The 22,648-nt window shown below is 47.2% G+C and overlaps 1 protein-coding gene across 1 annotated transcript in view; it reads right to left on the reverse strand.

Annotated features, from left to right (window-relative positions):
* Positions 1-1,569: 1,569 nt before the first annotated feature.
* LOC122542118 (ras-related protein R-Ras2-like) overlaps positions 1,570-22,648 on the reverse strand; it is a 45,275-nt gene continuing 24,196 nt past the window's right edge. Inside the window, exons 2-6 of the mRNA XM_043679506.2 lie at positions 10,862-10,949; positions 9,123-9,225; positions 6,924-7,032; positions 6,634-6,752; positions 1,570-5,482 (exon numbers count right to left, since the gene is read on the reverse strand). Coding sequence (XP_043535441.1) covers positions 5,398-5,482; positions 6,634-6,752; positions 6,924-7,032; positions 9,123-9,225; positions 10,862-10,949 — 504 coding nt within the window. The 3' untranslated portion in view covers positions 1,570-5,397. The remainder of the gene's footprint in view (positions 5,483-6,633; positions 6,753-6,923; positions 7,033-9,122; positions 9,226-10,861; positions 10,950-22,648) is intronic.

The following is a 22,648-nucleotide window of genomic DNA, read 5'->3' on the forward strand; positions in this document are numbered from 1 at the left end:
TGGATAGGGGGAGTGGACTGCATCTTTTTCCCAGGGTTGGGGAAATCGAGGACTAAATAGTTTAAGGTTAGAGGGGAAAGAATAAACGGGAACCTGAGGGGCAACATTTTTACACAGAGGGTGGTACGCATATGGAATAAGCTGCTAGCAGAAATGGTTGAGGAGAGTCCATTAACAACAGTTAAAAGGCATTTGGACAAATACATGGATAGGACAGGTTTAGAAGGATATAGGCCAATTGCAGGGATAGTGTGGATGGATAGTTTGGTTGGCATGGACCAGTTTGGGCCAAAGGGCCGGTCTATGTGCTGTCGGACTCTATAACCCATCTGATTCCCTAATGCCCTGGCTTCAGGGAAGGAAATTTGGCCTACATGTGACTCCAGGCCCACATCGACGTGGTTGAATGCCTTCTGAAACAGCCGAGCAAGCTGCTCAGTTATAACTTTCAGTTCAAGTCACAAATGGTTGGCATAGCTCACCATTACCTTTTCCAGGAGATGGGCATGACTTAGCCAGCGATGCCTACATTCGGCAAGTGAATATTTCAAAAAAGTGAAAATGGAACAGACTGCTGAGAGCTCTCCCTGTCTCCAACACTGCATTATTGTTACACAATTACAGCATCCACACAACCTAAACGACCCTAAGCAGCAATGAGACAGTTTTATAAAGACCATTTAAATGTCCCCAATCATGCTGCTTAATACTGAAGCAAACATTTGTCTCTCTAATCCACTCAGGTCCTTCAAACAATTGGACTGTAGCATTAATTTTATAATTTTTACACTTTTGCTTTGGCTGAACAATTCACCGATATTTGGTTTTAAAAAAGGTGCTAAATGCTCACATTTAGAATTGGAAAAGCAGCAAAATATAGCCAGGGTCTTTTACCCGGGGTGGGGGGGGGGGGGGGGGGGGGGGGGAGTCCAAAACTGGAGGGCATAGGTTTAAGGTGAGGAGGGCAAAATTTAAAAGGGACCCAAGGGGACAACTATTTCACTCAGAAGATGGTGTGTGTATGGAATGAGCTGCCAGAGGAAGTGGTGGAGGCTGGTACAATTACAGCATTTAAAAGGCAACTAGATGGGTATGTGAATAGGAAAGGTTTAGAGGGATACGGGCCAAGTGCTGGCAAATGGGACTAGATTAGGTTAGGATATCTGGTCAGCACAGACAAGTTGGGCCGAAAGGTCGGTTTCCGTGCTATGCAGCTCAGAGTGAAACTCCGATGGGTTTTATTTTGCAAATGTGGAGTGGAAGCTGCTGGTGTGGAATCAGTGGATGGTCTCTGGGCTTCTTAAACCCTAGTGTTACTTCAGGTAACTTCACCAGACTCCCTCATCCTACATCGGCAAACCTCTGAGGTGACCCGACATCCATCTTAAAAAGCAAGGAGCTAAAGCGACAGCAAAAGGAAAGGTGCAGTCAGACTGAGGTGACGAGTCAGCCCAAAGAGATTGCAACTCACTAATCCCTAAAATTAATACACTCGAAAGATGAACTTCAATGTCAACCAGAGATGTCAGTTAGCCATCCCTACACAGTTGCATGAAACCAGACAGGAAGTTTATTAAAAATGTACTTTTAATTATTCTGATTGACATTTACAGTGAGGGGGATACACCCCAGCCAGTAAAACACATTGTACCTCTAACTGTACATTAAAAGCCAGTATCTAACAATCGTTAAAGGCAAATTATTCAAATTATACAGACAGCAGCCAACGCCATTTACAGTCACTGTGCATGAGTACACTGCTGTAGGAACAGACAGACAGTGGAGTTGTATCTCCAAGGTGAGGGTGTTCCTGGGTGTGGAGTGACTTACAGAAGACTGTTTCTCCCCATCACACAGATGGAGACATTCCCTCTTGTCACCTTCCTCTCTTGTACATGAGCAAGCCTGGGTTAATCTCAGAGCTGGAGACTGGCAGATTCTCGCCCCTCAAGCCTTCACAATTCTTCTGCCACCTCCTACCACTGGAGTGGCCTCACCTTTGAGCAGAAAACAACCATTGTTGTCCTGCAGGAGGAGACCAGGGCGCTGGTTTTTAAAGGGGAGGGGGTGGGGTGAAAGGGGGGGGCAAGGGGAGAGGTTGGAGGTTGGGCGTGTGCGAGTAGTTGGTAAGGCTATGATGAACCCACTTCTAATTTCTTGCATTGGGAAAAATGAACCAGTAGTTCTTCACTATTCCTAAAATTCCAAAATTTTGTTCTTTAAAAGACAAACAAAAATCCCCTCCCACTTGACGCCAAATGATCCCAGTTATCAACGGGCTTTTGCCCGAAATGTCGATTTTGCTGCTCCTTGGATGCTGCCTGAACTGCTGTGCTCTTCCAGCGCCACTAATCCAGAATCCATTTATCAACTGCCAGCTCAAGTGAGGAGTGATACGTCACCCATGACAGCGATAGCTCTCCATACAACTACCAGAAGTATCATAGTCTCTAGGGCACGGGACTGAACATCGTTCCAGACACACAGAGGCCCAGATAGAGACAGACACACATAAAAGCAGAGACCCAGATACAGACACACACACACAAAAGCAGAGACCCAGACAGAGAGAGACACACACACACTGAGAACCAGATAGATAGACAGACGCACACACAAGCTGAGACCCAAACAAATACACACACTCACCCAGATAAACACACACACAGACAGAGACAAGACAAATATGTACACAGACCGATAAACATACACACAGACAAAGACACACACAAGCCAAGATTCAGACACACATACAGAGACAGAGACACATGAACTGACACAATCTCTCTGGAGGTGATGGTTTCCCTGGCTGTCTAGTGGAGAGTGAGCAGATGGCAGCCTTTCTACAAAGGAGCATTAAGTGACCAATTGATTGCCGTGCTGCCAAGAGACTGTGCAGAGATTGTCACAGAACCCCCCACTCCACAGAGGGTCTCAACCCAGACTTGTCAAATAGAGAGAGACAAAGAAAGTCTTCCTCACGGAAGACGGGAAAAGTGTGTTTATGTTTAATCTCTCTCACCATGCAGCAACACTCTCACCCTGAGGGACACTGCAGCTGCACAGCCCCCGACCATCAAACACATCCAAACAGGTGTGTGTGTGTGTGTGTGTGTGTGTGTGTGTGTGTGTGTGTGTGTGTGTGTGGGGGGGGGGGGGGGGGTGAATAGTGTATACTATGCACGGACACCTCGAGCTCACATAGACTGCACTCCTCCTTCTATTTACAAATCTATGGATAACAGGGTTAGACAACACCTCAAATCGGAGCAAATTCAGGGGAGTATGGCCCCAGGGACTGAAATACAGCCAATGCTCAGAGGCCCCGTCATTCACCTTAAAAGAAGCTGTTACAAAAACATTCTGAGAATGTCAGGAATTTGAACTGGGATACTCCTCAATCTCCATGCTGCTGACTGACTGATTCCACTGCCTCTGTCTGGATTGTTTCCCCTAGCAGAGAGAAACATGAAGGAAAACTGCTCACTTTTGGCCAAGCAGAGATCACAGCTGATTCCAAACAGGCTGGAGGTCAAAATTCAGGTAAACTGCATTGGGGCAGACAGGTGAGGGGCAAGGAGGTGGGGGCAGACGGCTGGAGACAGGGACTTGGGGGGTGGTTGGGAGAAGGGAGGTGTGAGGAGGGGGTGTTTGGTTGGGAGTTGGGGTAGGGGAGATACAGAGGGTGAATATTGGAAAGCGAGTGCAGGAAAGCTGACACATGAACACACCCAGTGGGTGTACAGGACACTGCCACTGGTTGGGTGAGGGGTGAGGGGATAGACATGACTGACAACTTGTCTCTCCAATCAGGGAGAAACATCACGTTGCTGCACGCCACGAGGACAAACCACAGCCGGGAGCTCGGGAAAAAGTAACCCCGGCCAGTTTGGACCAACTCCCGTGGTCCTGACCTCAAACGTGCATCCCCCTCCCCGTGCATCCCCCCCACCCCAGCTGGGAAAACCAGGTTGACAGACACATGGCTCACAGGACATGGGAAAGCTCAGGCAATTCCTCAACTCCAATTCCCTACCCGGATAACCAAACCAAAGGCCACTTAAGGATGGCACGGTGGCTCAGTGGTTAGCACTGCTGCCTCACAGCACCAGGGACCCAGGTTTAATGCCACCCTTGGGGAACTGTCTGTGCGGAGTTTGCACATTCTCCCCGTGTCTGCGTGGGTTTCCTCTGGGTGCTCTGGTTTCCTCCCACAGTCCAAACATGTGCAGGTTAGGGTGAATTGGCCTTGGGAAATTGCCACATGGTGCCCAGGGATGTGTAAGTTAGGTGGATTAACCGTGGGAAATGCAGAGTTACAGAGATGGGGTGGGATGTTCTTCAGAGGGTCGGTGTGGACTTGATGGGCTGAATGGCCTACTTCCACATTGTAGGGATTCAATGCTTCTATGTACACGTCCACTGTGATCCCCCTCTTTAGATAGAAGATCGCACGCACACACACACGCACGCACACACACGCACGCACACACCTGGTGCCTGTAAAGTCTTAAAAAGAAACAGAAGAGGAAAATGCTGATTGCAGAGACTGGAATACTTTCAGACACCCATGTGGTACAATGGGCACAGAGTAAAGCTCTCTCACTGCTCTGTGCCAGTATCATGCCACAACCTCATGGCAGCCCCAGTGCCCCCACTTTACACATGGTAGCTCCTAGGGTGACCCAGAGGTCAGGTCGTGATTCAGAAACCGTTTTGCACCCTGGGTCAGTATTGATTAGGAACTGATCTGGAATCAGTCTCTGATTGGTCTTTCACCATCAGTTCCTGGCACAATCCATCCCCCACCAAAGTCCAGCCCATCCAGTGACCATGGCCCTTCCAGGAAGAGAATGAAAGATTGGGACACCCCCACCCCCCCCACCGTACCCGAAGACAAATTAGAAACGCGATGAACATGTACACCCGTAGTGTCAATTCCAGTGGGACATCAACCCCAGCAGGCACCTCCTCCCTCTACCCCAATCCTCCACACCCTCAACACAGTTGGTGCTTAAATGTCTACCCTCTCCTGCCTGGATGGTACCCATTCCTCACCAGGGCTCTGCAGCGTTGCACCACAAAAAGAAAAGGAAAATCAAACAGGCATTTTCCCTCCCCTACCACCCACCCCCCCCACCCAGAGATAGAAATTCGTGAAAGGTTTAAGGAAGACAATAAACTAACTCCAGCAACAAGTTCTTCAGTTCCTTGACGGAGCGGCAGCCATCTGACGAGGTGGTGGTGAAGGTGCGGATGGCAAAGTCTTCATGGTGGTTCCACAGTGGTCAGGAAAGGAGAGGGGCAAGTGAAGTCAGTTATGTTGTGGAGGGAGGGAGGGAGGGGACCAGATTCAGAGGGAACCCAACTCCCGGCGAAGACAGAGGAGGGGGAACGTCACAGGAGAGTACAGGGACAGCCGTTGGACTCTTTCGAGGGCTTGGGTTGTGGGCTAGGTGGACCCTCCAACTCCTGAAATTTCCTGTTGGGAAGGATACAGAAAGGAGTTAACATACTCAACTGACATCATCATCAAACTCGGAGGGTGGGGGGGGGGGGTGTCGCCAGAGAGACTAGAGAAAGCATGTGAGGCAATGACTCTGTGCTATTATGCTAATCCAAAGACTCAGGTAAGTTCTGAGGTCCCAGGTTCAAATCCCACCACAGCAGATGGTGGAGTTTGAGTTCAATTAAAAATAAAATCTGGAATTAAGAGTCTAAAGATGACTGTGAAACTATTGCCTTGGGGTGGCATGGTGGCTCAGTGGTTAGCACTGCTGCCTCAGTGCCAGGGATTCCAGCTTTGGGCAGCTGCCTGTGTGGAGATTGCACATTCTCCCTGTGTCTGCGAGGGTTTTCTCCGGATGCACCGGTTTCCTCCCACAATTCAAAGATGTGCAGGTTAGGTTAATTGGCCATGCTAAGTTGACCATAGTGTTCCAGGATGTGCAGGTTAGGGGCATTAGGCAAGGGTAAATAAAGGATAATAGGGAAATAGGTCTGGGTGGGTTACTCTTCAGAGGATCGGTGTGGACTTGTTGGGCCAAAAGGCCTGTATCCACACTGTCGGGATTCTCTATGAAGAGGAAAAGTCCCATCTGGGGCTCTAATATCCTTTAGGGAAGAAAACTGCCATCCTTACCTGGTCTGGCCAACACGTGACTCCAGACCCAGAGCAGAGCAATGTAGTCGACTCTGGAGTGCCCCCTGGGCAATAAATGTTGTACAACTCGATGGCACCCTTGGCCCAGGCCAAACCAGCAAAACAGACCATCCCACATTCAATCTTGGCAGCAGAAACAGCACCCAAGGTGTTTTTAGCTGTAGTGGGGACAAAATTCTGGAAGCGGGGGCAAGGGATTCAAAACCCCAGCAACAGCTGAAAGCTAAAACTAAAAATCCTGGTCCCGCCCGTTCATGCTGCTTCTATTGTTGTTTCTTCTGCACTGCAATGACTATAAAATGGACTCCCTTGGCCAAGGTTTTGGTCAACTCTCCCAATGTCTCAGATTTGGTACACATCGGAGGCTGTTTGATGACACTAAAGGCACTAATGCAACTTCATGATAGATGCCACACATCTAACCGAGCGAGAGTATAGCTTGTTCCTGAGTGAGTGCCGAAGGAGCTCACCGTATGGCCCGCACCAGGCTGTGAAACGCGTTGTCTACATTCAATCGGATTTTTGCAGAGGCCTCCAGGTAGGTTACCTTCAGCTGCCTTGCAAGACTCTCAGCCTCCTCTTTCGTGACCTATCATCCGAGCACAGGACAGAGGGTTATCCACTAATCCACTCCTCGCCTCGCTCCCCTGACCCCAATTTCACCTCGACCCCTTCTCTCCCACCACCCGCTCCACCTCACTCCCCTCCACCCGCCCCCCCATCTTCGCCTCAACCACACCCCCCCTCCGCCCCCACCCACCTGTCGCTGATGCTCAAGGTCAGCTTTGTTCCCGATGAGAATCATGGGAAATTCATCCCGATCCTTGACGCGGAGAATCTGACGGTGAAACTTACTGATTTCATCAAAACTGGGGGGAGAAAAGAGGAAGAGTTTTAGTTTTGAATCTCATTCTGGAAAAGTATGAGCACCACTGAAGGGTGGGCAGTGACCACTGACTGGGCACCGACCAACTGGGCACCAATCAGGCACTGATGGGTGAGATCGCTCAACAAGCCCAACCCTCTCCCTGTCTAACATCACACACAGGCATGAGGCTGGGGTATTCCCTAGACCCCAGGGAGAGGGGAACAAGGGCTGTCAACTCTTCAGAACAAAGTCTACAGTCTAGAGGACTTTGGAGATTCACTTCCTGGACAGCTCCTAATCAGCAAAACCCTTGGGAGAAACATCAGCTGATCATTAAGGGAAAAAAAAAACAACTTTGTATTTCCCCCTCTCCTTTGTTACCAGCCCTAATATTGATTGATTATTGAGAGTGTGGTGCTGCAAGCGCACAGCAGGTCAGGCAGCATTCAAGGAGCAGGAGAGTTGACTTTTCAGGCATAAGCCCTTCATCAGGAAAAGGGCTTATGCCCGAAACGTAGACTCTCCTGCTCCTCAGATGCTGCCTGACCTGCTGTGCTTTTCCAGCACCACACTCTCAACTCAGATTCCCCAGCATCTGCAGTCCTCACTTTCCCTCCTGATGGATTTATTGTCGCATGTATAGAAGTACAGGAACAGCTTTGTTTATGAGCAGTACAGGGAGACCATAGTAAGCAAGTTTTGAGAAGATTTGTAGAGATTCCTTGAGAGAACCCAAGGAAACTCAAACATATAAACTGAAAGCAGGCTACACCACCAGTGCTTTATCTGGAGGCTCACTGAAGATGTTACCGAGTATGGTGACGAAATGTCTGAAATAGAACCTTCCAGCTCAGCGAGCAAACCTACATCCAGATCATAGTAAGCAAGGATGCACAGATAGATCAGAGAAACTTAGATATTGTACAGGGTGTTACACTGCACGGAGTGCTACACTAGGCAAGAGCGATGTAAGCAAGGCCAGCATTATTTAAGGCTCGAGAGTCCATTAATCAGTCTAATGGAAGCTGAGAGAAAGCTGTTCCTTACCCCGCTGGTGCGGTTTCTGTACCTTCTGACTGACTGACCATTGAGAGTTAGCAAAAGGCCTCTTGACTGAATCAAGAACTATTCCATTGGATGTATCTTGACAATGAGTAGGAGATGGCAAGCGAATGGATGGCCAGTAGCAAGGGGATGGGGCAGGGCAATTGGAGGCTTGCAGTCATGTGATGACACCTCCAGGAATGCTGTTGGCCAGATTTGGAAACCTATATCGGAAGTTCCAACTGGTTTTATGACATCGAAAGCACAGGCTGTGGCCATTTTGTCAGTGAGCAGTCAACCCAACACCTAGTATTTTTGTTCAGCCAATTCAGTTCCTCATCCTTGGGTTCTCGTCTAACACCATTTCGGAGCTATTTTTGAAGTCAAACTCCTGCACCTTTTCACACAGTGTATCAGGCCCAGACATCTCCAGCAAAAATACAGGAAGCTCCAAAACCATCTCCCTCTGCCCAATAAAACCAGCAGGAGGCTGGGCAAATGGACAAATGTTATGGGTACAGTCCAGTAAGCAACATAATGACCAGCCAGGACTTTGTCAAATCCTCCTTGTAGTGCTGTTACAAAGAGGGCTTGAGTTATAAGGAGCGGTTGGGACCCTTTTTTCCCCCTGGAGCATAGGTGGCTGAGGGGTGACCTTATTGAGGTTTATAGGGGATCATCCCTATAATCATGAGGGGGTGGATAAGGTGAATATCAAAGGTCTTTTCCCCAAAAGGTGGGGGAGTCCAAAACTAGAGGGCACAGGTTTAAGGTGAGAGGGGAAAGATTTAAAAAGGGACCCGAGGGGTAACGTTTTCACACAGAAAATGGCTTGTATGTGGAATGGACTGCCAGAGGAAGTGGCTGATGCAGATACAGTTCCAACATTTGAGATATTTGGACAGGTACATGGATAGGAAAGGTTTAGAGGGATATGGGCCAAACACAGGCAAGTAGGACTGGTTCAGTTTGGGCAAACCTGGTCAGCATGGACAAGTTGGACCGAAGGGTCTGTTTCTGTGCTATAGGGCGCTATGAATACCTTACCTTCCCCGATCATTGATGGCAAAGACAAGGAGAAAGCCTTCACCCGAACGCATATACTGTTCCCTCATTGCTCCAAATTCTTCTTGGCCAGCCGTGTCCAAAACTTAAAGATAAAAAGAGAGCGAGCAGGAAGGAGAGGGAGGGAGGGAGGGAGAGAGGGGGATGAGGACAGACATTAGTAATTAATGAGGTGAGCATAGAGAGATACTTTCTCATTAGAAAACTATTTAATACATGTAAGTCTGCAGGGTCCTTTTCACAAGTTTGCACAGCGTGTGCCAGCACAGGCAAGTTTCAGTCAGAGTTCCTATGGTAACCAACTAAGGAAGTTACCCCATACTGACAGAATTAAAATTCTTTCATGGTTAAGCTATGCACTGTGTGAGGAGGCACTAGGACCACACCAGAATCTCCCCGATGACTAACAGCCTGTTGCTCCGTGGGGCCTATTGTCAAGTTTGAGCCTGACCCTCCGTTCGGTCCTAACCCTGGCTCTTCCCCACCCTGCTGCCGCCTTTAATCCTTTCCCCCACACTCTCTCGGCCTCCCAAACGTCAGCTGGAGGGGGGGGTGTAGGGGCCAGAGAGAGGGGGGGGGGGGGGGCGGAAAAGAAAGGGGGGGGAAGAGAGAGAGAGAGAGAGAGAGAGAGAGAGAGAGAGAGAGAGAGAGAGAGAGAGAGAGAGAGAGAGAGAGAGAGAGAGAGAGAGAGAGAGAGAGAGAGAGAATGAATGAGTGTAAGTGGGATGGAAAAGGGTCAAGAGACAGAAAAAAAGAGAGAATTAGATTTCTGTTTTAAAAGGAGGGAAGGTCGAGTTCCCTGTCATTCTTTTTTTTTCCAGCTGAGGATAGTTAACTGTTGGAGGAATACAGACCCTGCGGGCCCAGGGGCACTCTGGTGTCCCCTGTGAGTGGTCATCCATCTCAAACAAGCCTAGACAGGAACATGCTCATGGATTAGCAGGAAAGACTGGCTGCGAGCAAAAGATCTCCTTCAGAATCCACCTCGGATTCAGGCTTTTGGAGAATTATGTATCTTTAAAAGGAAAGAAATCTAGTTTATGGTCGAAATACGCCCCTGACATTTATACCAGGACCACAAGACCACTTTCCTTCCATTGGCAAAGATGAAATTGATTAACTAAGTGCGCTGTGAAGTTTCAGAATGTGTTCAAATCCCTCCAAGGCCACAGCCCTCCCTAACGCTAACCTTAGCATTCCTCCAATTTTGCCCCCTTTCCCATCATGCACTTCCTTTGTCCCATCAGATGTAGAGACCCCAAAATCCGGAATTTCCTCCTAAACCCTCTCCATGCCTCACTGTCCACACCACCCTCCCATGTGTGTAGCCTGCCCGTTTGATCAAGCTTAAAACAGGCCATTCCCCCTCAGTTGGCCCAACGTAGGGTGACACCAACAGCACAGGTTCAATTCCTTCCAGACCAGGAGACCCGGGTTTAGATCCCAATTGCTCCAGAGGCGTGTCATACCAACTCTGAACAGAGTAGAAAAATATTTATCACAAGCGATAACCTTCTGGCGCCAAACTCTATTTTGTGACACTCCCCCGAAAGGCCTGGGGGATGTTTTGCAATCAATGCCAACTTTTATTGGCATGGGTCTAGCAAGCCCCCAACATCAAATGATACTTGAGCAGTTTGAGACGGGCAGTCAGCTGGAGAGGGCTACCTTCTCCGCGCAGACTGAGAAAGGGATGCTGCTTCACAATACGGGTGACTTACTGTCCAGTCTCGCTGCCCGGTCATCAATGACACATTGCTTGGTGTAGGAATCCTCAATGGTTGGGTCATAATCGGATACAAAATAAGACTGAAATCAAAGAGAGCAAGAGATCCATAGTTAAGCAATAAATGAATAAAGCCGTATTAACAAAAGATAAATAAAGCTTGTAACAAGAGAGAAAAATCTCAAAGATACTAAATTCTATCCACACCCTTTGGGACTTCCTGGAAGAAGGGTTACAATCGAAACGACGACTTCTCCCCCTCCTGATGCTGCCTGGCTTGCTGTGTTCTTCCAGCCTCCTGCTGGTCTACCTTGGATTCCAGCAACTGCAGTTTTTTTCTCTCATAGAAATTTACAAAGTAAATTCAAGAGTAAGCCATTCGGCCCTTCTCATCTGCACCACCATTGCACGATCAGCAATGATCATATTGAATCTCAGTATCCCATTCCTGCCTTTCACCCCATAGCCCTTGATCACTTTAGCTGTAAGGGCCATGCCCCGCTCCCTCATGAATATATCTAATGAACTGTCCCCAACGGCTTCCTATGGGAGAGAAATCCACGGGTTCACAACTCTGAGTGAGTAAATTCTTCCTCATCTCACTCCTGAAATGGCTTACCCCTTATTCTTAGACTGTAACCCCTTGTTCTGGACTTCCCCAACATCGGGAACACTCTTCCCACATCTAGCCTGTCCAGTCTTATCAGGACTTTGCATGTTCCCCTGAGAAACCCCCTCCCTCATTCTTCAAAAACAGACAACGAGTAGAATTCCACAAAAGTGATAGCGACTTTCAAAGGTCAGTGCTGCGTTAAAAATGAAATACGAGAGATTGAAGACACAGAGGTACTCAAAATTGCAAGAGGAAAAGAATCTGGAAGAAAATGGCCAGGTGTTCAGCCATTTGATCAGAGTGGGAAAACGACAGAGATCTCTTCACGGGGGCAAAGTGGAGGGACAGCCAAACAGGGGCAGGGTGTCGCTGTGATCTAGTCAAGGCAGATGATGGACGTGGTGGTTGCAGACACATGACCGTTAGTGTTGTGGGGGGGGGGGGGGGGGTGCCAACTGGGCAAGACAAATATGTGCAGGTCAGGTGGATTGGCTAAATTGCCCCTGGTATTCAGAGATGTTTGGTTGGGTGCATTAGTCAGGGGTAAATGTCAAGTAATAGGGTTGGGGAATGGGTCTGGGTGGGATATTCTTTGAAAGTTTGGTGCGGGCAGGTTGATGGCCTGCTTCTGCACTGTAGAAATTCTATGATGAAAACAAAGTTCTCTTTCTATGATAAAAACAATGAGATATCATCTGAAAGCAACAGATGAGGAATTAAACCCATTTCTTTCTTATTGCACCTTTAAGGGAATCAATCAATCACTTACCCTGGAACACTCAGCTCAACACTGACACACCAATATTGTGCCACGCTAACAGGCATTCCAAATGTTAAAAGAGATTAATTCTTGCTCCAATGATTCTGCTGTCCCAGACAAGATCTCATTAATGCTGATCTCTCTTAAACACAATTATTTTTTGAGATAGTTTCAATCAACTTGTTCTGATGTATTTTGACAAACATCTGAAGCAGGTGGGACTTGAACCAGAGGCAGGGACATTACCACAAGAGCCCTCCACAATCATTTTTATAATCTATTCTTTCATAGGATTTGAGGATTGCTGGTTGGGCCAGCATTTATTCCCCCTCTCTGACAGCCCAGAGGGGAGTTAAGAGGCAACCATGTCACTCTGGGTCTGGAGTCACATGTGGGCCAGACCAGATAAAAGACGGCAGATTTCCTTTCCTAATGAACATTTCACCATCTGCCATAGTGAGATTCAAACCTTTTTAATTCACTCAGGACATGGATTTCACAGGCTGGACCAGAATGTATTGCCCATCCCTAGCTGCCCTTGAGAAAGTAGGGGTGAGCTGCCATCTTGAACCACTGCAGTCCATGTGCTGTGGGTTGATCCACAATGCCCTTAGGGAGGGAATTCCAGGATTTTGACCCAGTGACAGTGAAGGAACGGCGATATATTTCCAAGTCAGGGTGGGGAGTGGCTCAGAGAGTAACTTGCTGGGGGTGGTGTTCCAGTGTATCTGCTGCTCTTGTCCTTCCAGATGGAAGCACACATTGGTTTGGAAGGTGCTGTCTGAGGAGTCTTGGACAATTGATGTCCCCAGAATACTGTAGGTTATTATTCAGTGACATCACCACTACAGCACCACCTCCCCTGAACAGCCCAGGGAGGTCAGTTAAGAGCCAGTCACATTGCAGCTGCTGGGGTGGGATTCGAACCAGTGGCCACCAGAACGTTTGCCTGGCCCTTTGGATTACGAGCCCATTGACGCTGCCATTGCAGTAAAATACACAAGAGGCTGCAGGATAACAAGGGCCTTATAATTTTACCATAGCTTCAGAGCTCAGGTTGTCCCAGAGAGCTTTACAACCTCCAATGAACTATGCGTGAACATAAGAACGTAAGAGATAGGAGGAGAAGGCCATTTGGTCCATCGAGCCTCCTCCTCCATTCAATAAGATCATGGCTGATTGGTATCGTGGACTCAGCTCCACTTGCCTGCCTGGTCACCATAACCCTCAATTCCTTTGCTGTTCAAAAAGAAAATCGATCTTTTCCGTAACAACAGTCAACAAGTTGGTCTCAACTGCTTCACTGGGCAGGGAATTCCACAGATTCCCAACCCTCGGTGAAGAATTTCCTCCACAACTCAGTCTGCTACCCCCTCATTTTCAGGCTATCCCCCCTAGTCCTAGTTTCACCCGACAGTGGAAACAATCTATTCCCTTCAGAATTTTATACACTCGAAGGTTCTTCTAAATTCTAAAGAGTATAGCCCCAATCTACTCAGTCTCTCCTCATTAGGCAACCCTGTCAACTGTGGGGCAGGGGAGTATACAGTGCACAGTGAGATCCCACAAACAACACCATGAGAAGGGCTGGTTATCTATTTATTCAATAAAAGATGAAGGAACTTTTGCCCGTTTCTCACCACAGATGCTATCAGACCTTCCAAGTTTTTCCAGCATCTTCACTTATATTTGAGATTTACACAATATTTAATGTTGTGTTTTCAAAAAGTGCCTTGTGTGGATAGATAAAATGCACCAGGGAGGAGAACAGGGTTTGGTGCCCTGTGCTGTTTACCCAAAATGCAGCACCTCTGACAGTGCAGCACTCCATCAGGACCGCACCAGAAAACCAGGCCGAGAATGTGTGCCGCAGCATGGAGCTCAAACTCCTGACCTTTGGGACTCCGAGGGGGCAGGGTTGACCCCTGAATCTGCAGCTGATGTGCAGTTTGTAAGTGACACATCTCTCACTAGCCCACGCAGAAACCCGTGTACAAATGAGACCAACTGAGAGCAAGGCTTTCGTAAGTGTTTAATGACAGCTAAATGAGCAGGCATTCCTGACACAGCCTTGCTGTTAACTAAGTGACTATTAATAATACTGTGAGAACCTAAATATCACTTTCACATTTTCCAATCACAGCCCTTTTTTGCTGACTCATTTCCTGGTGGTGGCTCAATGCCAGGGTGGGGGAAGTGGGAGGCTATTTCCCTTCATGGGCAGTAAGCTGATGCCCAGTGTCGTCCCCAAACAACTTATCCTCCCACATTTCAGCATGGATCAGGACTATCGTCACCGCCCATCCCAGCAACAATTAACAATAAGATCCTAACACTTAGGAACCTGCTCCAAGAAAAGGGAAAGCTGTTTCCATTATCCAAATGGCATGGAGCGAGAGGCAGAGCTTTTCAACAGGAGCTAGGCCCCTCATCATATCATGACAATGCCAGCTATAAAGCATCCATCTATTCTAAGCCCGTTTTCCAGCATTTGGCCCATAGCCTTGTATGCTACAGTTATTTCATGATTTGGAGGTGCCAGTGTTGGACTGGGATGTACAAAGTTAAAAATCACAACACCAGGTTATAGTCAAACAGGTATATTTGGAAGCACTAACTTTCAGAGCGCTGCTCCTTCATCAGATGGTTGTGGAGCAGGATCACAAGACACAGAACTTAGAGCAAAAGATCAGTGTCATGCAACTGAAACAATAACCTTTTGTGTCTTATGATCCTGCTCCACATCTACATGACGAAGGAGCAAAGCTCCGAAAGCTAGTGCTTCCAAATAAACCTGTTGGACTATAACCTGGTGTTGAAATAATTGTTAAAAATCACACAAGTGTTTATCAAAAAATGGTTCTTAGGATGTCTTGAGGGTTCCCACTTCTATCAGTTTTTCACCTCTGGGTGAATTAATTTCTCCACAAATCCTACTGATTACCCAGAGACTGTACCCACTGGTTACTGACTCCTCTGCAAAGTGGAACATTTCTCCCTGTCTATGCAGAAGTGTGCACGCCCCAGACTCTAAGGGACAATAGTCTATCTAGTTTCACTTCATCGCAGAGTCACTCCGGACCAGGCTAAAAACTGGTGCTGCCACTAAGGCAATCTTTTTCATAGAATCCTTACAGTTTGGAAACAGGCCATTTGGCCCAACACCGACTCTCTGCAGAGTAACCCACCAATTCCCATTCCCCCTACCCTATATATACACCCCATTCCTGATGAAGGGCTTATGCTTGAAACATCAACTCTCCTGCTCCTCGGATGCTGCCTGATCTGCTGTGCTTTTCCAGCGCCACATTCTCGACTCTGATCTCCAGCATCTGCAGTCCTCACGTTCTCCTATATTTACCCCTGACTAATGCACCTAACCTACACATCCCTGAATACGATGGGCAATTTAGCGCCGCCAATCCACGTAATATGCATGTCTTTGGACCGTGGGAGGAAACTGGAGCACCCGGAGGAAACCCACACAGACACGGGGAGAATGTGCAAACTGCACACAGCCAGTCGCCAGAGGCTGGAATCGAACCTGGGTACCTGGCGCGGTGAGGCAGCAGTGCTAACCACTGAGCCACCAGTGAACTCAGGAACCCTTCAGAGGGCATGGCGTTATTTTCTTAGTTGGATGCACTGCAGACCGGACCAAGTAAGGATGATAGATTTCCTTCCTTACCTCTGGGTCTTGAGCCAGGTAGGTTTTTAACAAAGGTTCATGGTTACCATTACTGAGATAAGTTTTAGGATTTGGAGCTGAGCTCACCCTGGTGGATAGGCTTTAGGGAGGCAGGAAAGGAGTTATTCTCTGCAGGATTCCCAGCCGCTGGCCTACTCTTGCAGCCCCAGTGGGTCCAGTCTAGTTTCTGGTCAATGGTAACCTCCCTGTTGTTGATAATAGGGGATTCAGTGATGGTAATGTGTAAGAGGCGCATGGTACATTAATTTTTTTTGTTTAAGAGCTTGAACTTAAAACCAGTGGCACGTAGGTATCGATCTATCTTTGTGAAGAAATTTAATAAATAACTGGATGAATTGTCTTGGAACCATGATTTTAAACCAGTACATGGCCCCTGGAGTGTTAATGCAAGTTTGTTTACATTGTGGGGATTGACAACAGGACAGGGAAAACATTGACAGACAGAGCTTGCTTTCAGGTTTAGAATAATCAAGGATTGATTCTTAACTTTGAAAGAAGAGTAGTTGGAAAGAAATGTGACTGAAGACAGATATTGGTATAATCTCTCTTAAGAAGTAAATCACTCCGAGCAATGGAGGGAATAGTTTACCTCAGGGAGTGGTTTAGTTTGTGAACCTTTCATATCAGAGGTTTTTGAATAACCGATGCAGATTTCTAACTAAAGCCGAGTGTGTGTAAGAATTTAGTTGTGTTAGGATTCAAGAGACAGGTGAGCTGTCAGGGCAGGAACACAGGAGGGAACAGTTAAGTTAAACCTACAAAGTTTAATTGGGAAGGGAAATTTCTCTGGGTGTTGACTAACTGAGAGAGTGACGGCTTTAGAGTGTAGATGTGTATTTTCTGATCTTTCAAAATGTGCTATATTTAAATAACTTGATGAGCTTTATTTTATTTTTATTTCTTTTGTGCAACCAACTTCTGCTTCATGTTAAAACCCAAATCTGCAGCATGGCTTGCTTATCTGTCAGTGAGAAACAGCCAGGTTAGATTGAAAAAAAAATTATCCATCCCCTGGCATGGCTCAGTGGTTAGCACTGCTGCCTCACTGCACCAGGAACCAGAGCTCAACTCCAGCCTCAGGGGTGGAGCTTGCACATTCTGTGTCTACATGGGTTTCCTCTCTCATTCCAAAGATGTGCAGGTTTGGTGGACTGGCCATGGGAATTGCAGGGTTATAGCGAAAGGGTAGAGGATTGGGTCTAGATGGGAAACTCTTTCGTAGGGTTAGTGTGGGGCCAAATGGCCTGCTTCCACACTGTGGGGATTCGAATTCTGGTTCGAAGCCAGATTTCATTCTGGGATCTGGCTTGTCCAGTATTAACATTACCTGGGATCAGAACAGTAAGGCCATGGATCATCAAGGGGTGATGGTTAGATTCTGTCTTGTTGGAGATGATTTGGCTCTGCCTGGGACAAATGTGATCTACTACTTATTACTCAAGGCCTGGATATTGTCCAAATCTTTCTGCATTTGAACATTGACTGCTTCAGTATCTGAGGAGTCATGATTGGAGCTGAACTTTGCATAGTGAACATCCCGACTTCTGACCTTGTGACAGAGGGAAGGTCATTGATGAAGCAGCTGATGATGGTTGGGCCTAGGACACTCCCCTGAGGAAATCCTGCAGAGGTGTCCTGGAGATGAGGTGTCTGACCTCCATCAACCTCAACTTTTTTCCGATGTGCCAGGTATGTCTCCAATCAGCAGACTATTTTCCTCTCAATACCCACTGCCTCCAGTTTTGCTAGGGCTCCTTGAAGCCACAATTGGTCAATACAGCCTTGATGTCAAGGGTGGTCACTCTCACCCCACCTACGGAATTCTGTTTTGTCCATGCCCGAACCAAAGCTGTAATGACGTCAGGAGCTGAAGGACCTTGGCAGAACCTAAACTGACCATCAGTGACTTCACTTGCTTGATTTTCTGTGAACCTCTGGACATCAAGAGATTACATACAGCACTATACAAATGCAAGCCATAGAATTATAGAGATGCATAGCATGGAAACAGACCCTTCAGTCCAACCCGTCCATGCCAACCAGATATCCCAACCCAATCTAGTCCCACCTGCTAACACCTGGCCCATATCCCTCCAAACCCTTCCTATTCATGTACCCATTCAGATGCCTTTTAAAATGTTACATTGTACCAGCCTCCACCACTTCCCCTGGAGGTTCATTCCGTACACACACCACCCGCTGTGTGAAAAAGTTACCCCTTAGGTCTCTTTTTATATCTCTCCCTTCTCACAAGTGTCTATCAAATAATTTACTGCATATAAACGATTCAAATCATTGGAGACAAACAACTTGTATTTATATAGCACATGACAATAAAGGGTTTTCATAACAGGACATTAATCTAACAGTATTTGACATTAGGCTGAAGCAGGAAAGATAAGTGAGTGTTTGGTCAAAAAAATAGGTTGCAAACAGCATCTTAGAATCATAGAATCCCCACAGTGTGGAAGCAGGCCATTTGGTCTAATGAGTCCACACTGCCCCACCAAAGAGCATCTCACCCAGACTCACCCTACCTATGCTATTCTTGTAACCCGCATTTCCCATTGCCAATCCACCTAGCCTACACAGCTTTGCACCATGGGAGGAAATCCACGCAGACACGGGGAGAATGTGCAAACTCCACACAGAGTCGCCCGAGGGTGGAATCGAACCCAGGTCCCTGCTGCTGTGAGGCAGCAGCGCCCCCTTTCTTCAAAAAGGGAAAGCTGGTGAGAATTCCAAAATCAGAATTCTGAAGTTTCAGCTTCTGGGCAGTGAATAGTTTGGAGTGGAATTGTCACAGTGGAAACAGGAAGAGACTGGGAGATGCACAGGAGGGGTGAATCGGAGGTCTAGCAATCTCAGGGACTGTAGGGGCTGGAGATTGTTCAGTTTTTCTTTCTTGGTCCTGTGGAACTTCAGCCATAAACCTTGAAACATGAAAAATAGGAACAGGAAAAGGGCCATTCAGCCCATCAAGCCTGCGCCACCATTCAATGGCTGATCATCCAATTCAGCACCTTGTCCATTTTCTCCCCATACTCTTTGATATGTTTAAAATCTAAAAAATTCTATTGAACTCCTTCCTGAAAACTTTCAATGTATTGACCTCAAGAATGCTCAAAAATTTTAAGGGTTACTGGTAAATCAGCTGGTATCATGGGGAGGGCTGAGAGGTTTAGAAAATCATGAGGAACATGGATAGGGTTAACAAACAAAGTCTCTTCCCTGGGGTGGGGGAGTCCAGAACTAGAGGGCATCGGTTCAGGGTGAGAGGGGTAGAGATATAAAAGAGACTTAAGGGGCAACATTTTCACATAAAGGTTGGTGCGTGTATGGAATGAGCTGCCAGAGGAAGTGGTGGAGGCTGGTACAATTACAACATTTAAAAAGCACCTGGATGGGGATATGATTAGGAAGGGTTTTGAGGGATACGCTCCAAGTGCTGGCAATTGGGACTAGATTAGTTTTAGGATATCTGGCTGGCATGGACGAATTGGACTGAAGGGTCTGTTTCCATGCTGTACATCTTGGTGTGTGGATGGCTGGAGTTTGGGACGTTTCTCCCCCCCCCAAAGAAAAAAAACCAAACCTGGGTTTCTTTCTCAGTTTTCCTGAGTCCATGAAAAGAGGGTACAATTTATTTCACAGAAATTCGATAAAATGTGCATTTGCTACAAGTCAGAGTTTCTGTTTCCTGTTAAGATTCATTGGTTGCTCCTGATCTGAGGTTTATAGTTGGCTTTAGTACACACTGACACACGCTGTTTCACAACAGGACAGGGTGGGGAGTTTACAGAAAAGCACCTTTTCCTGCCTGCGTCGTATAGCAAGCCCCAACAGGTTAGACTCCAAAGTCCTTGCAAACAGGCCCAGTCTGTGCCTACAGGGCCTTTATTAGACAAAGCACAGTAAAGAACAGAGAGAGCTAAAATACGCGCAGCCAGCTCAGTAACACGCCAACCCTACCAAACATTAGCAGCCATGTTTCAACGGGCAGCACGCTCAACATTTTTAAGAATACATTCACAGGATGAAAACATCGCTGACTAGGTCAGCATTTCCTGCCCATTCCTAATGGCCCCGAGGAGAAAGTGAGCCCTGCAGATGCTGGAGAGTCAGAGTCGAGATTAGAGTGTTGTTGGAAAAGCACAGCAGGTCAGGCAGCATCTGAGGAGCAGGAAAAATCAATGTTTCGAACATAAGCCCTTTATCAGGAATGTTTTCCCAATGCCACACTTTAAACTGCCCTCTAGGCAATTAGTGTCAAAGAGTCAACCACTTTATGGTGGGTCTGGAGTCACATGTAGTCCAGACCAGGTGAGGGTGACAGTTTCTTTCACAAAGGTCCTTTAGTGAATCAGATGGGATTTTCCAACACTCAGCAATGGATTCACAGTCAGCTAGAGACTCTTAATTCCACATTTTTATTAAATTCAAACTCCATCTCCCATAGTAGGATTCAAACCCAAGCCCTCATTAGCTGAGTCTCTGGATTAATAGCCTATTGGTGTGATCACTGGACTATGACCTCCCTGAGGTGGATTCTGGGTTCATCATAACAACAAAAGAAACAGGAGCAGGAATAGGCCATTTGGCCCGTCGAGCCTGCTCCAGCATTCAATAAGATCATGGCTGATCATTTCAGGGACTCAGCTCCACTTACCCACCTGCTCACAACCCTTAATTCCTTTATTATTACTCTCCCTGTCTTAAAAACATTCAACAAGTTGGTCTCAACTGCTTCACTGGGCAGGGAATTCCACAGATTCACAACCCCTTGGATGAAGTCCCACTCCATCACCCAGGCTGACAACACGGCCCTGTACCGAGAGAGAGTGTGATTCTGTCAAACGCAGAGTTAAACACAGGTCCTGTCCACCCCCTCAGACAAACAACCCCGCATCATGTTTCAAAACAGGTAAGGGACAAAAACTGCAGATGCTGGAATCCAAAAGTAGACAGGCAGGAAGCTGGGAGAACACGGCAAACCAGGCAGCATCAGGAAGTGGAGAAGTCAATGTTTCGGGTGTAACCTTTCTTCAAGTCCCAGAAGAAGGGTTATATCTGAAACGGTGACCTCTCCACCTCCTGATGCTGCCTGGCTTGCTGTGTTGTCCCAGCCTCCCGCTGGTCTACCTTGGATTCAAAACAGAGCACCCAGCACCCCCAAGCCAATCCTTGTGCCTCAAGACACCATCACGCCTCTCAATTGCTCGCCTCACTTTCTGTGGGATCTTGCTGTGTACAAATTGCCCTTTCCTTTCATTGAGCCAGTGACCTCACTGCAAAAAAGTACATCATTGGCTGCAAAGCATTATGGGAAGCCCAGAGGATGGAAGAGACGCTGTAGAAATGACAGTACAGTCTTCCATGCAGAAAGTGGATGGGAGCTTCCCAGGAAACAATTCTGACAGGGTGGGGCCTGTCGGTAACTGGAAATAAGATGGGAATGGGAAGGAATTAAAGTCAGTTCCTATTCGCTGTTCAATCACAACATCACAAAGTGACAAAATGACATGAGAAATGAATCAACATTACCCTGTAACTACCAGCAGCTTCTCTGGAATTACCCTGACAAAGAAACTAGAAGCAGGAGGCCATTCAGCCCTTTGAGCCTGCTCCACCATTCAGTATGATCACAGCTGATGCACTATTTTCAATGCCACATTCAATGTCTTTAAAATCTAAACGTTTACAAATCTCAGCTTTGAATATAGTCAGTGACCTGGCCTCCACAGTCCTTTGGGGGTGTGGGGGTTAGAGAAATTCCACACTTTCACTACCCTCTGAGTGAAGAAATGTTCCTCCATCTCAGTCCTAATGGTCTGCCCCATTTCCTGAGACTGTGTCCCCTGGTTCCAGACTCCCCCACCCAGGGGAAATATCCTTCTAGCATCTAGCCACTCCAGCCCTTTCGAATTTTATACATTTCAATCAGTTTCCCGCGCTCCCAATCCTTCTGGACCTCCCACACTTGGTGCTAGGGTGTGTGTGGGGGGGGGGGGGGGGGGGGGGGGGGCAGGGAATTCTGCATAATAAGTGCTCCCAACCCCACATCACAGTCCCAACGTGCATTGAGATCCCAATACTGGTCCTCAAAGTTCGTCAATACCCCACCCACCCCCCCCTTTCTCCATTGGTCATTCAACATGTCCGTCAATACAGCACTTGGCCTGAAGACCAATTGGAAACTCGTACCACCCGCTTGGTGATGTCAGTCAAACAGCCTGTTTATTCAAGATTCTTTTCTCTCGATAAAATAAAGCCCAACCTCAGCTTAAAACATCGACAGGTTCAAAGGGGGACCTCATGCCTGAGGTGTCTAACCTGAGATATCACCTCTTGTACACTAATGACGCCTTTCGTTATAAAAGGGACAAAGACTTCAGATGCATCTGGATTTTGCATTTTAAATCAGCAGTCTACCTCCTACCTGACGAAAGGATTCAACAAGGGCAGAAAGTTTTAAAGTTGTTAACTTTTTGTTTATAAATACTGTGTCTTATACCTCCCTATCATACCATGTCTGAGGAAGGAGCTGAGCAGTGAAAGCTTGTGATTTCAAATAAACTTGAACTATAAACTGATGTTGAGTCATTTTTGACCCTATTCTATCTCCAATATAGAAATGATCCCCAATTTACAGACACTTGTATTCCTGAATGTGATCCCATACAGGTGTAATGTTAAAGAC

Source organism: Chiloscyllium plagiosum, unplaced genomic scaffold, assembly GCF_037043375.1.
Source record: "Chiloscyllium plagiosum isolate Xiang-an unplaced genomic scaffold, Cpla_swu_hap1 HiC_scaffold_33, whole genome shotgun sequence".
Taxonomy (NCBI): domain Eukaryota; kingdom Metazoa; phylum Chordata; class Chondrichthyes; order Orectolobiformes; family Hemiscylliidae; genus Chiloscyllium; species Chiloscyllium plagiosum.